General features: G+C 49.3%; 1 protein-coding gene across 1 annotated transcript in view; it reads right to left on the bottom strand.

Annotated features, from left to right (window-relative positions):
* The window catches only part of GTPBP4 (GTP binding protein 4), a 21616-nt gene extending 7417 nt beyond the window's left edge, over positions 1-14199 (bottom strand). Inside the window, exons 1-10 of the mRNA XM_081820502.1 lie at positions 14047-14199; positions 12986-13156; positions 10315-10418; positions 10098-10234; positions 8826-8926; positions 6886-6978; positions 5546-5737; positions 5399-5464; positions 3183-3272; positions 2282-2392 (exon numbers count right to left, since the gene is read on the bottom strand). Coding sequence (XP_081676628.1) covers positions 2282-2392; positions 3183-3272; positions 5399-5464; positions 5546-5737; positions 6886-6978; positions 8826-8926; positions 10098-10234; positions 10315-10418; positions 12986-13156; positions 14047-14094 — 1113 coding nt within the window. The 5' untranslated portion in view covers positions 14095-14199. The remainder of the gene's footprint in view (positions 1-2281; positions 2393-3182; positions 3273-5398; positions 5465-5545; positions 5738-6885; positions 6979-8825; positions 8927-10097; positions 10235-10314; positions 10419-12985; positions 13157-14046) is intronic.
* Between the last annotated feature and the right edge of the window lie 650 nt (positions 14200-14849).

Genomic DNA, 14849 nt, shown 5'->3' with positions numbered 1-14849 from the left:
GTGGGGGTGCAGGGCCAGCTGGGCAAGGAAACAGAAAGACTCCATAGCTGATCCAAAGTTTATTTCTATTTTTTTTCTAAAGATTTTATTTATTTAAGAGAGAGAAAGAGAGAGCACAAGCAGGGGGGAGAGTGGCAGGCAGAGGGAGAGGGAGAAGCAGACTCCCCGCTGAGCAGGGAGCCCGACGTGGGACTCGATCCTGGGACTCCAAGATCATGACCTGAGCTGAAGGTAGACGCTTATCCAACTGAGCCACCCAGGTGCCCCTCCAAGGTTTATTTAGAAAAAATAAACACCAAGATTCTCGAGAAAAATTACAAACAAAAGAGCAACACAGAAGAAACAAAGCAGACGAAAGCAATCTAGACAGAAACCCAACACACAGGAGAATTTAATGGAAAGATACAGGATTCGATCATCAGTTTTGAGATAAATGACAACATACCTGGGTAGCTGCCTGCTTCCCAAGAACAAAACAAATGCAAGACTGAGCAAAAACTTATGTTCAAAACAGGTAAAATTAAAAAAATGAAACCATTCAAATATAGAAAAAATACTTTTAAAGAATATTTTTGGGGGTGCCTGGGTGGCTCAGTCGTTAAGCATCTGCCTTCGGCTCAGGTCATGATCCCAGGGTCCTGGGATCGAGCCCCGCATCAGGCTCCCTGCTCTGTGGGAAGCCTGCTTCTCCCTCTCCCACTCCCCCTGCTTGTGTTCCCTCTCTCGCTGTGTCTGTCAAAAAATAAATAAAATCTTTAAAAAAAAAAAAAAAAAGAATATTTTTGAAATGAATGGTAGGCCTTTCTGTGCATAACCAACAGCCGCAAAAAAATATCAATATTAGCTAATAACATATATTTAAAAAATTAAGTATTAAATAGCATATTAAAAACGTGTAATCTGAGACTGAAAAAGGAAACCCAAGTCAAAAAGCCAACCAAAGAACTAAAACAGCAACAACAACAACAAAAAAACCCCGGGATGCCTGGGTGGCTCAGTTGTTAAGCGTCTGCCTTCGGCTCAGGTCATGATACCAGGGTCCTGGGATGGAGCCCCACATCAGGCTCCTGCTCTGCGGGAAGCCTGCTTCTCCCTCTCCCACTCCCCCTGCTTGTGTTCCCTCTCTGTCAGATAAATAAATAAAATCTTTAAAAATAAAAACAAAAAATCCTACAGAACATATGAGAGTCTGATTTCCTTTACAAAAAAACTATACATTAAATGAATAAAAGATAAATCACCTAAAGAACAGGCCAATAAGCTCATGAAAAAAGCTTGTCTGAAAGGGCACCCGGCCGGCTCAGTTGGTGCAGCATGCCAACTCTTGATCTCAGGATTCTGAGTTCAAGCCCCATGTGTACAGATTACATAAAAATAAAATCTTTAAGAATAAAAAAATGCTGGGACGCCTGGGTGGCTCAGTCAGTTAAGCGGCTGCCTTCAGTTCAGGTCATGATCCCAGTGCTCTGGGATCAAGTCCCGCATCGGGCTCCTTGCTCAGCAGGGAGCCTGCTTCTCCCTCTGCCTGCAGCTACCCCTGCTTGTACTCTCGCTCACTCTCTCTCGCCCACGCTCTCTCTTTCTAACAAATAAATAAATAAAATCTTTAAAAAAAAAAAAAAGAATAAAAAAATGCTCGCATGGGCTATTCATGAAGGAAATTCCAGCAGTGGGACACTCAGCATCAAAGATCTGGGAAACACACAGCATGACCCAGGAAGGGTGTCTGGAGGATGCTGACCTTCTCAACTCCCTACCGTAAAATTCATTCTATGTATACATCTGCAACTAAAAACAAAGACTTATGGATAAAGATGTGTAACTAAGCACTGTAACAGCAAGAAAACCAACAACAAAAACTTTTTCTTAAAGACTGATTTACTTTAGAGAGAGAGCACAAGTGGGAAGAACAGGCAGAAGAAGAGAGAATCTCAGAACCCCGCTGAGTGCTGACCACCACCCCGCCCGGCCCCGGGGCTCGATCCCATGACCCTGAGGATCAGAACCTGAGCTGAAACCAAGGGTTAGATGCTTAACTGACCGCGCCACCCAGGTGCCCCAGCACAGAAAAAATTTTAAGGAATGTTGACTCTATAAAATATGCTTACACACCAGAAAGACATTACTAAGCGCCTCTGGTGGAGTGAGCAGCAGACGCTACCTCTGCACTTGTGTACGTCAGGACACACGTCATTTTTACTCCGCGTGAGTGTGCACAGCACCTGTGAGCCCCGAGTGAGGCAGGTGCCGGCTCGCAGGCTCTTGGGAAGGCCAACCTCACCTTGTCGTCTCTCTTGTTCGGCACGGCCAGATGCAGCCTGTTGAGCACCTCGTTCACTTTATTTCCTTTCATTTTGGTTTCAACTCGATGAGCCAGAAGCCTGTCACAAGCCTGAGGTGAGGAAACAGGGCCAGACTCACAAGGCATCCCGCCTTCTGGTCTGGAGGCGGGGGTGTGGGACAGGAACCAGAGCCCCCCGCTCACCAGCAAACTGTGTTCCAAAGCTTTGGACCCCGCTACATGCTTTTCCTCAGGAGTCACAGTGGCTGGTGCTGTCCTGGGGATCACCCCGACGTCCATGTAACCCCTCGGGGCAGACTGCACGTTCAGGGGGGAACAGGCCCCCTTCCCAGGCCAGCCCAGGCTGGGGCAGCACCCCGAGGCAACACTCCATGGCCCTTCCAGGCCTGCCCCCCACCACGAGCAGCCCTCATGCTGTGCCCCCAGCCAGGTCCATAACCCCCCTCGGACTCTGACTGGAGCAGCAGAGCCGAGTCAACCACAGCATCAAACCCGCCTTTCTTTCTATTTCACATAAAAATAACAACGTAAGCGATCAGAATCACATGTGAAACCTAAAGGAAAGGTCTCTCTCCATGCTCCCTTTGCTCCTTCGACTTCTACACAAGTTCGTGACAGTACAGCTCCCACAGCCATCCTGACAGGTCAGGATGGACAGCAGGCGGTGGACGAAGCGAAGCCACCCGTGCGGGAGTCAGAGTGTCCCCTCAAGCCCCACATTCAACTGGGCGGGTGGGGACCAGGCTCAGTGCTGTGCACACGCTCTCCCGCCTGGCCGCCTCGACGGCTCCCTGCCCACAACACCTGCAGAGAATGCTTCCTTCCCCACAATGGACTCCTCTGACCACAAAGGCGATAAAGGGATGGATGAAGCACTGACCTCTGTTTTCACTTGAATAACCCCTTCCTCTGTCAGGGTGCTAGTCTCAACCACAGGAAATCCTGCAGCCTGCAAATCTGCAAATATTTTCTGGGAAGACAAAAGAAAAACGAAAGAGCCATTATTTATTTCCACCTCCCCACGAACAAGTCTTACTGTTCTTCATACGAGGACCATAAATGCTAGTTAGCATGTCCATGGTTCGTTTCTAAATTCTTCTAAAGGACATTTCCCCCAAATGCTGATCTCTCCCTACATTCTTCTGCGATTAAGAAAATACCCATTACCGGGAAGATCAAACCAGACTACAGAAGCAAACCAGAGGCTCCCTGGAACATTCTTCTGTAAGACGTCATCTTCTAAAAAGAAACCCAGCAACATCAAGCTACAGAATTTTTTTTTAGTATATTTTCAACGCTATTTTTCTCTTCTTTTTTTTTTTTTTTAAAGATTTTTTATTTATTTATTTGACAGAGAGAGAGATAGCGAGAGCAGGAACACAAGCAGGGGGAGTGGGAGAGGGAGAAGCAGGCTTCCCGCCAAGCAGGGAGCCCGATGTGGGACTCGATCCCAGGACTCTGGGATCATGACCTGAGCCGAAGGCAGACGCTTAACGACTGAGCCACCCAGGCGCCCTCAACGCTATTTTTAAAGAAAACATTTGGCCTCTACAACCTAAGAGAATTCCTTACAAAACAACACAGAAACATATAAATCACTCCGATTTGGAACGAGGGGCTTCGCTTGTGCACCTCATCCCCAGCGCCCCCTCGTCCAGACACAGACGTCAACCCTGTGACAGGAAAGCTTGTCACAAACAAGGCCAGCACAATCACTTCGGGGTCCCACTTACCAGGGAGACTGCCCCCTCCCCCGCAAAGAGCAGTGGTCTTGGGGACACCGTGGTCTGACTAGCCTCTGAGCTCACAGTGACCCCGTTCATCGCACATGAGACAGGCAACAAGCCAGAGCCTCGGGCACACGGCCACGCCATTGGGTTAACCCGGCAGCACCATCGCGATGGCATCCGCTGCCCACGTGCCTTCCAATTTCGTTCAATCTGCCTGTCGAGGCTGCTGACGAACCACCCAGGGCTGCAACTGTTAGCACCAGTGACGGCAGAACGGAGACCACACCCTCGTCACTGCGGGCACATGGCGGGATGGCGGGGCCTGGGCAAGCCTGACCTCGAAGCCTGAGCAGCTGGCTCAGCCTAACCTCCGGGCTTCGCAGCTTAACCTTCGTCTCCCCTTTCAGCGCAAGCACCTAAAAACCAGGATCACTTAGTAGGGACCTGGGTCCTCTCCAACCCAAGCGAATTCTCTAATGTCCGTGCGTACCTAGTTAGTAACTGAATGAACATGCTGTGGTGCCCGATATCCAGCACGGCTGTTTAAAAAGCCCTCCCTCTTCGCAAGTATGACATGTCCAACTAGTACAAGACAGAGGCGCTGGGAAGGGACGGCACGCCACCCCCTGGAGACCCTCCATGTTGAGCTGGTCAGTGACACGCACTCCAGGAGATGGGGCCACAGTGAGGTTATTCTAGTGCCTGCTTCTCCAAGCTCCAGGGTGACCCACCCCGGGGGGTGCCTCCCAGGCTCTGACCCTGCGGGCCTGGGTGTGCCCAAGAGTCTGAGAACCTCTGCGCCAGTGTAAACCTTCTCCAGGGCTGCAGGGTGAGCTGTGTGGAGAGGGAGGGCTAACCACCCAACCTGCCTCTAGAAAATACAGCGAACACTCTATACTCCCTGTCCTGGCAAGTTTACAGATGCTCCTCCTACTTCACTCACTCACTCACCTCACTTCCCAAACTCATTTTCCCACAAGTCTGTGCAGCAGGTACATGACACCCACGGAACCCTCCTACCTACAGCCCTACTCTGCAGGTGCTGCTCAGTGCACCGGGGCTCGAGGCCCGAAGAGGCAAGGCCTGTGTCAAGGTGCTGTGTGTGCCCTAAGGCACCAAGGTTAAGACCTTCCATGGGTTAACTGTGCCATCCTGCTGAACGCACGGGTATTCCCACAGCCTCGAAGGCAGAGCAGAGCTCAGGGAAGGCCAGGTTTAGTCTGCCACCAATAAACCAGTGAGGATACTACCTCAACTGTAGAATAAAAACACGGGCTAGTATTGCTAAAATTCCTTCTAACCCCTGGTGGTCTGAAATAAGATTTGGAATTAGCTAAGAAATACCCAAAACATTAAGGTGATTTACCTGATCTTCCTCAGAAAGTTCAGCTATCCTCTTCACATCGCATTTGTTTGCTACAACTATAAGAGGCTGCAACAGGGAAAACAAGTAATGAAATAATCATCCTCACAGTGCAAGTTATAAACAGAAAGTCCTCGCTCCCACCTGTACCTTGTTGATAAAGAGAGGTTTGATGTTCTGGAAGAGCTCTAGCTGCTCCTTCAGCCCGTGCCCACACTGCTCAGACAGGTCCATCACGTACAGAACCGCAGCGCGCAGGTGAGCCAGGGCTGTGATGGCCTGCATCTCAATGGTGTTCCGATCCTCCAAAGGGTGGTCCAAAATCCCCGGAGTATCTACAACCTAACGGTCAGACGTGTTACTCGAGAGCATACACACCCACAAACCTCCTGTCCAGCACATCAACGCCCACACCAGCCCTCAGAGAACCAGTACATAAAACGTAGATCTCCCAACTGACCATAATCAGATAAGCTTTAAATATGAAGACAAAAGGGGGGATGAGTGGACCCCGCAGAGCTCACTGAAGAACTAGCCAATGGGGCGCCTGGGTGGCTCAGTTGGTTGAGCGACTGCCTTCGGCTCAGGTCATGATCCTGGAGTCCCGGGATCGAGTCCCGCATCGGGCTCCCTGCTCAGCAAGGAGCCTGCTTCTCCCTCTGACCCTCCCCCCTCATGTGCTCTCTCTCTTTCTGTCTCAAATAAATAAATAAAATCTTTAAAAAAAAAAAAAAAAGAGGGCGCCTGGGTGGCTCAGTTGGTTAAGCGACTGCCTTCGGCTCAGGTCATGATCCTGGAGTCCCGGGATCGAGTCCCGCATCGGGCTCCCTGCTCGGCGGGGAGTCTGCTTCTCCCTCTGACCCTCCTCCGTCTTGTGCTCTCTGTCTCTCATTCTCTCTCACTAATAAATAAATAAAATCTTAAAAAAAAAAAAAAAAAAGAACTAGCCAATGACCTGGAGAAAAGGACTCCTCTTTTTCCCTTTTTGATATATGCCAAACTATGCCAAACACGGTGCTTGAGCTCCTGAGCCAGACATCAAGAGCCACGCGCTCTGAGCCAGCCAGGGGCCCTGACAGAGCAGAACAGAAGAGCAACTGGGAAACTCTCCCATGTGTTAGGAACAACCTCATCGTTTATGAAATGAAATTCTACTGTGGAAACTGCTCCATGCTTTTAAATGGCTAATAAATGTCATTTATAATGACAGGGTCAGCAACGACAACAAGGAGACTTGTTTCTTCGGAAGTACCACTGTTAACATAACACAGGCCACCCCCTGCCTCCCGAGAACTGCCCTGAGGGCAGCCGGGGAGCTCAGGGGAGTTTTCTCTGCAGGGGTGTTCCTGGTGACCTTGAGAATCTCTCCCACCTCCTCCGAGTCTTTCCCTAAGCCCACTGGGAATTAGGGAGACACTCTAGTTCTTTAGGGATCCCCAAAATCAAACCCCGTTAACAAGAGCTCTATGTTTAAAGGTGGGAGCGCTCACCTGCCAACGCAGATACTTATAATCCATGTGCCCCACAAACAGAGACTTGGTCGTAAACGCATAGGGCTGGACATCCACATCGGCTCTCGTCACCTAAAACAAAACAATCATAACACCAACAGTTACACAATCTCCTTACCTTATTTCCTCTCAGAGGTCTGTGTGGCACCTATGGGTTATAGAGATGAATGATTTTGGCATTAAAACAAAACAAGACCAAACAAGGAGAGAGACCTGGCATGATTACGTTGCTGAGGACCGAAGCTGCTGCTCTCTGATGGACGGACTCCATCCACTTCCTCCCGCCACCAGGCCAGGGCAGTGACAGTCCCCATCAGATACTAGGGAGGTGGGGGGCCCGTACTTGGAGAGTGTCCGTCAGCTTCTGCTTTGATCCACCCCGGCCCCAACAAACTTGCTGTGCAGACAGAAACACTCTGTACCTGCACGGCTGATATGGGGCCCACCAGCTACACGTCCGCCAACTCTCGACATGCGGTCAGTGCAACCGAGGACCTCAACTGTTTACTATTTCATTGTAAGGGATTAAGTGGCCACTGGCTCGCAAGCGTTCGAGCCGTGAGCTCGGACACCGCAAAGCTTCAGCCTATCATGTCAGCACAACTTGGGGACAAAATAAAGACCTGCAAATAGGGTCAAAGTGGAAGTGTTCCTGGCAGCAACATTCACACATACGTAACTGCTGTTGTTTGGCACCTGAGCTCCTGCTGGTTGTGAACTGACATTTTACATTATTTATTTATGAACCAACCTTTTATTTTCCTTTAAAGATTTATTTATTTTAGAAATAGAGTGTGCACCCAAGAGCACAAGTGGGAGGGGTGGAGGGAGAGAAAGAGAATCTCAAGCAGACCCCACAGTGAGCAGGAGCCTGATGCGCACAGGGCTCAATCTCATGACCCTGAGATCATGACCTGAGCAGAAATCAAGAGTCAGACCCTTAACCGACTGAGCCACTTCGGCGCCCCTTAAATGCTTTTTCTACTCTGTTCAGGTCCCTGAAGCTCAGCTAAGTTGTCTTGAAGGACCAAGTTACTAAATAAAGTGTCCTCAAGTCCCAATTAATAAACTCACTCAAGTAAAGAGCAATTCAGCCACTCCCCACAACGTGGACCAAATACTTTACATGAGAAGTGTCCCATCAAGCAAGGTGACACCCACGAAATACCTCACGAAGTCCAATTCAGCAAGTGCCGCCTGTCAGTCGGCACCAGCTCTCCTGGCGCTCCCGCTCCCAGCCTAGGCTCTCCACGTAACAAACCCCAACTGGAATGTCTCGAATCCCAAACAAGCTTACGGAACACATACCAGAACACACAATGTTTTCCGTAACAGCAATATAAATGTGGATTCAGACAGACACAATCCTCCCCTCGAGTAAAGGGCTGTGCACAGCAAGGGGCAGTACTGACTCAAGGACTCACTGGCCGGCCGTCCTCCAACCCACAGGGACAGGACACAGCAGCCCTTGGGCCTCAGGTCCTTGGTCACTTGTTAATGCCAGACACAGACTAACCTTATTTCTCATTTTTTTTTTAGATTTTATTTATTTATTTGAGAGAGAGAGAGCACAGAGGCAGAGGGAGAAGGAGGCTCCCCACGGAGCAGGGAGCCCAATGTGGGGCTCGACCCTGGACCCTGAGATCATGACCTGAGCCGAAGGCAGACGCTTAACCAACTGAGCCACCAAGGCATCCCTAACCTTATTTATTTTTTTAAATTTTATTTATGTATTTGAGAGAGAGAGAGAGGGAGGGAGGGAGCACACACACAAGTAGGGGGAGAGGCAGAGAGGGAGAAGCAGGGTCCCCGCTGAGCAGGGAGCCCAACGTGAGACTCAATCCCAGGCCCCTGGGATCATGACCTGAGCCGAGGCAAACACTTCACTGACTGAGCCACCCAGGCATCCCCAAACTAACCTTATTGATGAAGCTGGACTTGCCAACATTCGGGTATCCACATAGGAGCAGGGTCCTCGTATTCGGGTCAATAGTTGGCAGACGGGACAGATGCTGCCGCACTGTGAGAAGTTCACATTACATATGCTTTATTTCATAAGAACAACGGAGAAAGTCAAACTTGGCCCCCCTGCTCAGCGGGGGACCTGCTTCTCCTCCCTCTCCTACTCCCCCTGCTTGTGTTCCCTCTCCTGCTGTGTCTCTGTCAAATAAATAAATAAATAAATCTTTTTTGGTTTGTTTTTAACAAACATCAGGGAGAAGCAGGCTCCCCGCGGAGCAGGGAGCCCAATGCGGGGCTCGATCCCAGAACCCTGGGATCATGAGCTGAGCCGAAGGCAGACGCTTAACGACTGAGCCACCCAGGTGCCCCTAAATAAATAAATCTTAAAAAAAAAAAGATCAGACAAAACAGATCCTTGGAAGCACTGTCAGAACAGTCAAGTCCGACAACTTGTTACAAATTATTTGCAAGATGGGGGGCGGGGGAAGAACAAAACACAATGACTTAAAAACATCTGTAGCATAAAAATATACATAAAAAGGCATGTAACTGTTTCATTAGAGATACTACACTAATTCAGGACTGTCCTCTTAAAAATAAAACAATCATGTAATGAAACTGAAGTAGCAATTTCATGCTAACACATACTGCAAAGCTTCTCTTTTTTAAAGATTTATTTATTTGAGACAATATACATGCATACACTGGACTGGGAAGGGCAGAGGGAAAGAATCTCAAGCAGACTCCCCACTGAGCACAGAGACCAACAGGGGCTTGATCCCACAACCCTGAGTCATGACCTGAGCTGAAACCAAAAGTCAGACGCTTAACTGACTGAGCCACCCAGGCGCCCCATATTGCGATTTTTTGCAAAAAAAAAAAAAAAAATTTTTTTTTAAATTTATGTCAATAGGTTAAAACTATGGGTCATTTTATTTTTTACATATTTCCTTGGTATTTTTCCTGTGACTTATAATGTATGTGCCTTATGTATGAAATATGAAAAACAAATTCTCTTAATAGTACTAATAATTTATAAGCATTTTAACTGCTAGCTGCTTTTTCAATAGTAACTAGCCTGTCAGAAATTCTCATGGGCTAGGTGGGGAAAAGTAATTTGACCCTGTTAGGTCTAAAATAAAACAAATATTCCAAAAATGCGTTCTTGACAAGAATCAAGTAGCATAACAGCACACTAAACAGTGTTCTTGCTTATGTATCACAGGTACCTTGCTCCAAATATTCCAAACTCTGCTTCTGTCTCCTGATGATCGTGCACATCCGCCCGAGGGCCGCGCGTTTCAGCTGCTTGCAGCGGTACAGAGAGTCTCCGTACTTCATGAGCCGCACGTAATCTTTAGCCACACTTAAATAAAAACAAATATATGACATGTTTTTCACTCTGGACAATAATTTGAAAGATACTGTATTAAGAAAATACCTTACTTGTCCACCAAATTTTTGGCAATATTTATTTGTCCTAGAGCCAACTTGTAATGATCCTTGTCATAGAGAATGTTCATCAAATCAGCATAAAATGGATGGATATCCTAAAACAGAAACAAATTGGTCTTTTGGCACAGATTTCTCATCCCAATGTGTCAACAATACTTGCAGAATAATTTCCTAGGGAAATACATCCCACCTTTCCTCTCTCCTCAAACCCCCAGCATCTTCTCCCCAGCCCTCTCTCCTGACTGATGACTGCTTAGCTCTGAGAAAACATCTAAGTGAGCTCAGGGGTCACTTCTGTCTGCCCACCTGGCCTGGGCCCAAGATTGTGCCCCCTTCACCCCATCCACAGACCCAGCCAACTCTCCATTTGTGCACAAGAGTCCTCCCCCACTGCTCAAGACCTGAATCCAGGCCTGCAAACATGCTGTCACCACCCCCCCAAATCTAAAAGTCTGCAAGCCCCCTTGAACCCACAATCCTTCTACTCCTTTGCTACCCTCTTGGCTCTTTTCTTCCCTTACACCCAAGTTAGTCAGGATTGTCTCCACCAGTCCATCAAAACAGCTCATCAGATCAGCCCCTCCCCGAATTCCTTTCATCTTTGCAGAGCTCTGCACAGCAGACAGCTGGGCACTCACGCTTCCTGATGCTTTCTATTCAACTGGACTCCGGGACCGACTCTGCTCTTGCAGGCTCATGCTCCCACCCAACACTCAACATTAGGGTTCCCAGGAACACTCTTCTCTCCACACTCACGTCCTGGGTGACCTCGCATGGATCTAAGTGCACAGACATCTTCAGGCCAGACCTCTCATAAAGTTCCAGACCACATGCACTTCTGTGTGACGTCTTACCCACATTTTGATCAACACATACAAACCGCCCTCCTCCTCCCCAAACCTCCCCCCGTTCCCGTGTGGATGGATGGCCACTCCACTGTCCAAGGTGCTTCGGGCCACACCTGTGCTGTGAGCAAACCCATTAGCTCTTCCTCCCCAGCACTCAACTCTTCACCGCCGCCAGCTAATAAACCCAGTGCACCAACCTTCCAGTGGCCTCCTACCCCACGGGCCGCTCATCCTCTAAAAGCTAAGTCAAAGCTCGGCACGTCCCAGGCTCAACCTGGAAGGCTTAAGACAGAACTCAAGCCCTGCACGGCTCACTACCTCACTGCCCTCAGGCCTCTGCTACAATCTCCCTGCTCTCCTTACGCATCTGACACACTGCAGATTTCCACGCTTACCGTCTTTCCCTCACTAGACAAGCACAGGGCCTCTATGACTGCTGTGCTCCCGGGGCCTGAACAGAACTCGAGACATGTCAGTCATGCTGCGAACGCAGCTACTATAACCTCCTACTCTAAAATTCTTCTCAGATAGCTAACTCTAGTTTAAAAAATGCGGGGGGGGGGGAGGGGGCACCTGGGTGGCTCAGTCGGTTAAGCATCTGACTTGATTTCAGCTCAGGTCATGATCTCAGGGTCGTGGGATCGAGCCCCACATCCACACTGAGTGTGGAGCCTGCTTCAGATTCTCTCCCCCTCCCCGACCCCTCAAAAAAAAAAAAAAGGGGGGGAATAGAATGTTCACAAATTTAAACTTCTACTGTATAAAAAAATACTAAGGATGAAGAAAGATAAAACTTCTTACAAAGAACTACAAAAATCTGGTACTAATTAGTTCACAGCATTCTGTTTGCTCAGATCAGGTGTTTTCAAATATCACACCAGTTTCCAATAATCTCATTCTTTTGCTTCCTTCCAGGTAATTTCTAAGGTACCCACCCTTTCCCCAGCAACTGTTCATGTGTTCAACTAGTCTCTACTTAGCACCTGTAGCATGCCTGGGAGACACATGGAAAGTGCATACCTGTCTGCTAGCATAAACCTCTACACTTATTTTAAGCACATCTGTAATTGTTTAAACGAACTACTGTCACCTTAAATACGAAAGAAACTCTTGTCACATAAACCAACTTTTCTCCTCTGCCTTAACCTAGCTTTACGGACTGTTTTGGGACAGTGGCAAATTTAGGTTCTCACCCTGTACTGCTGCCCCTACCCCACATCCTTCACCACCTCAAATCACCTTGCAGCTGTGGGGTAAGCAGGGTCTGCTCTTGCTTTCTACAGCTTCATCAACAGCAAACTCGACTATGCTGTCAGCGACAATTTCAACTGTTTTGGCTCAATGCACAAATCAAAGCTCCCCCACACAATTTCTTCTCACTGACCATCACTGGCTGATGAAGCGACAGGATCACAAACAGTGGTGGACCTCAGGCCACTGATGTAACTTGAGGCCCCAGGAAAAGGAACCTTGGAAAGAGGAAGGAGAGGAAGCCCACGTAAGCTGGTGAGCTGCCAGATTCAGAGTGCACAGCTTTGAGAGAGCTTGGTTGGCACCTCAAGCCTCGAAGTGACAGAGAAAGCCTGAAGAGACAGCTCCAGGACCTCTTATATGGGGTTTGGCAGGGGGAAAGGAAGAATACTAAGGAATCAAAAAACCTGTGCTCTGTTCCCAGCTTTGCCACTAACTCACAAAGTCTAACACGTGAATCATTTTGTTTCCTTCCTTATTTGTCAGGTAAGTACACAAACTGGCTAGAAATACCAATTATCTGATGGCTTACATTTATATTACTGTGTCCCCGAGTCACTTACATCCAATTTGGGGAAATCTGTTAGAATCTGTGAGAGTCTGTCGTGGTAATTCTGTTGAGTAAATTTGACTTTCCTCATATAAAAATGTCTAATGCGATGAATTTGGTAATGTTTATGGATAACTGTTGGAGTCTTCCGTTGAGTCTTCGATAATGTCAGGTCAATAAAGTCCTGCAATTAAATAAGACACAGTACACCAAAAATGTCTACTTTTTATCCACTTATCTGAAACCCTCTCAAAAGACTAACAAAGGTACCACATGTTTTCAACTACAAACACTTTTTCTAACTAATCTTCAATCTTTTATATTCAACTGTGATCATGTTCATAGTTTCTGGCCTTTAACAAACATTAGCAAATGGCTACCAAAATAAATTTTATCCCACACTTTCTTGATGTTACCTTAATTTCCAAACACCCAGGGCCCTCTGAAACTAGTCAGGTAACTCAAGCATAACTCAGAAAAAACATTAAAGAGAAAAAATCCTGCAATTTCAATTTGCATATCTTTGACTTTGAAAGTATATAAAACAACAAGTAAAACTAAAATTCACTGCTTATAATTTCCTAAGATGTGAAAGTCACTGAGAATATAAACTCTTGCTTGAACTGCCCAGTGCAGAGACAAGCGGACAGGCGCCCACAACACTGTCAGTAACAGAAGGGACACAGACATCAAGCCTGGAGGCCTGTACCCCCCTCTCCATCTACTAAATTCTATGAATCCTTAAGAGGCTCCTTCAAAAACACCTACTTCATAAAGTTTCCCGACTCCCCCCCCTCCTCTCTGGGGAGGATCCCAAAGTCTGCAGAAGGTCTCTAACCCAGAGGGAAGGACCCCAACGCCGGAGGGAAGGACCCTAACGCCTGAAGAAGGCCCCTCAGTGTCCGGCGGGGAACCGCTAACCCTGGAAGGCCCTGATCTGGGGACGACGTGGCTTAAGAAGGGGGGCCCGCCGGAGGAGACGACCCCTGTCCCATCCCAGAATTACAGGCTCGGGCTTTCCTGGTGACCCGGCAGGGGAGAGGCGACTGCGGACAAGGCTTCGCGGCCGCCTACCTTAGCAGACGGCACCACCGTGATCTTCTTGAAATTGTAGTGCGCCATGCCGGCGATCAGCCACGAGGGACCGGGAGCAGCGGACGTGCGGGCGGGACTTCCGCTGGCGGCGCGTCACTTCCGGGTGCTCCCTGTATCCGCAGGCACAGCTTCCGTGTGTCACGGCGCCCCCGTCCGGCCGGAGGTCCCCCGCGGAGGAGGTCTCTGGGATCCGCGGGGAAGGCGGGGAGAGAGAGGGGCAGGTCCGGACAGGCTGACCTGGCTTGAGGGGCTTGGGGTCCCGGGGGACTGCGGGCGCTCGGGGGGGCCCAGGAACTTGGGGGATTTCGGGGGGCCCGGAGGACTCAGGGGGTCTTGGGGACTTGGGGGATCGCGGGGACCTGAGGGACTCGAGGGTCTCGGGGGTGTCTCAGGAGCCCGGGGGACTGGGGCACCGGGGTCGTGGCCCACTGGCGTCGGCTTCCCAAGAACTGACGCCCTGGTTCTACGTGTTCTGCGGCACACCCCGACGCTGGACTGGTGAAGGCGACGAGCGCTTAATGAGCGAGGAACGCGGGAGCGGAGCTCGGCGGCGGCGGGGTGTGAGGGCGAGCTCTAAGCTCCGCCCCTCCTGCTCCCCACCGTCGGCCAGGCCTGCCCAGGCCTGCGTCCCCAAGCCCTTTGCGGTCCAGCGCCCACCCAGAGGCTCCGGAGGTGTCTGATTCCTGCCTGCTGGGCTCCTCCTCCCACCCAGCCTCAACTGCCAACCTCTCCGACCCCGGACCATTCCTTGTCATCACTTACCCCCTTCTCTTCTGCTTGAA

The sequence above is a fragment of the Leptonychotes weddellii genome, chromosome 5 (genome assembly GCF_054177405.1).
Source record: "Leptonychotes weddellii isolate Sample4059 chromosome 5, ASM5417740v2, whole genome shotgun sequence".
NCBI lineage: Eukaryota > Metazoa > Chordata > Mammalia > Carnivora > Phocidae > Leptonychotes > Leptonychotes weddellii.
Note: the sequence above shows the minus strand (reverse complement) of the source record. Positions and strands in the feature narration are given on the sequence as shown.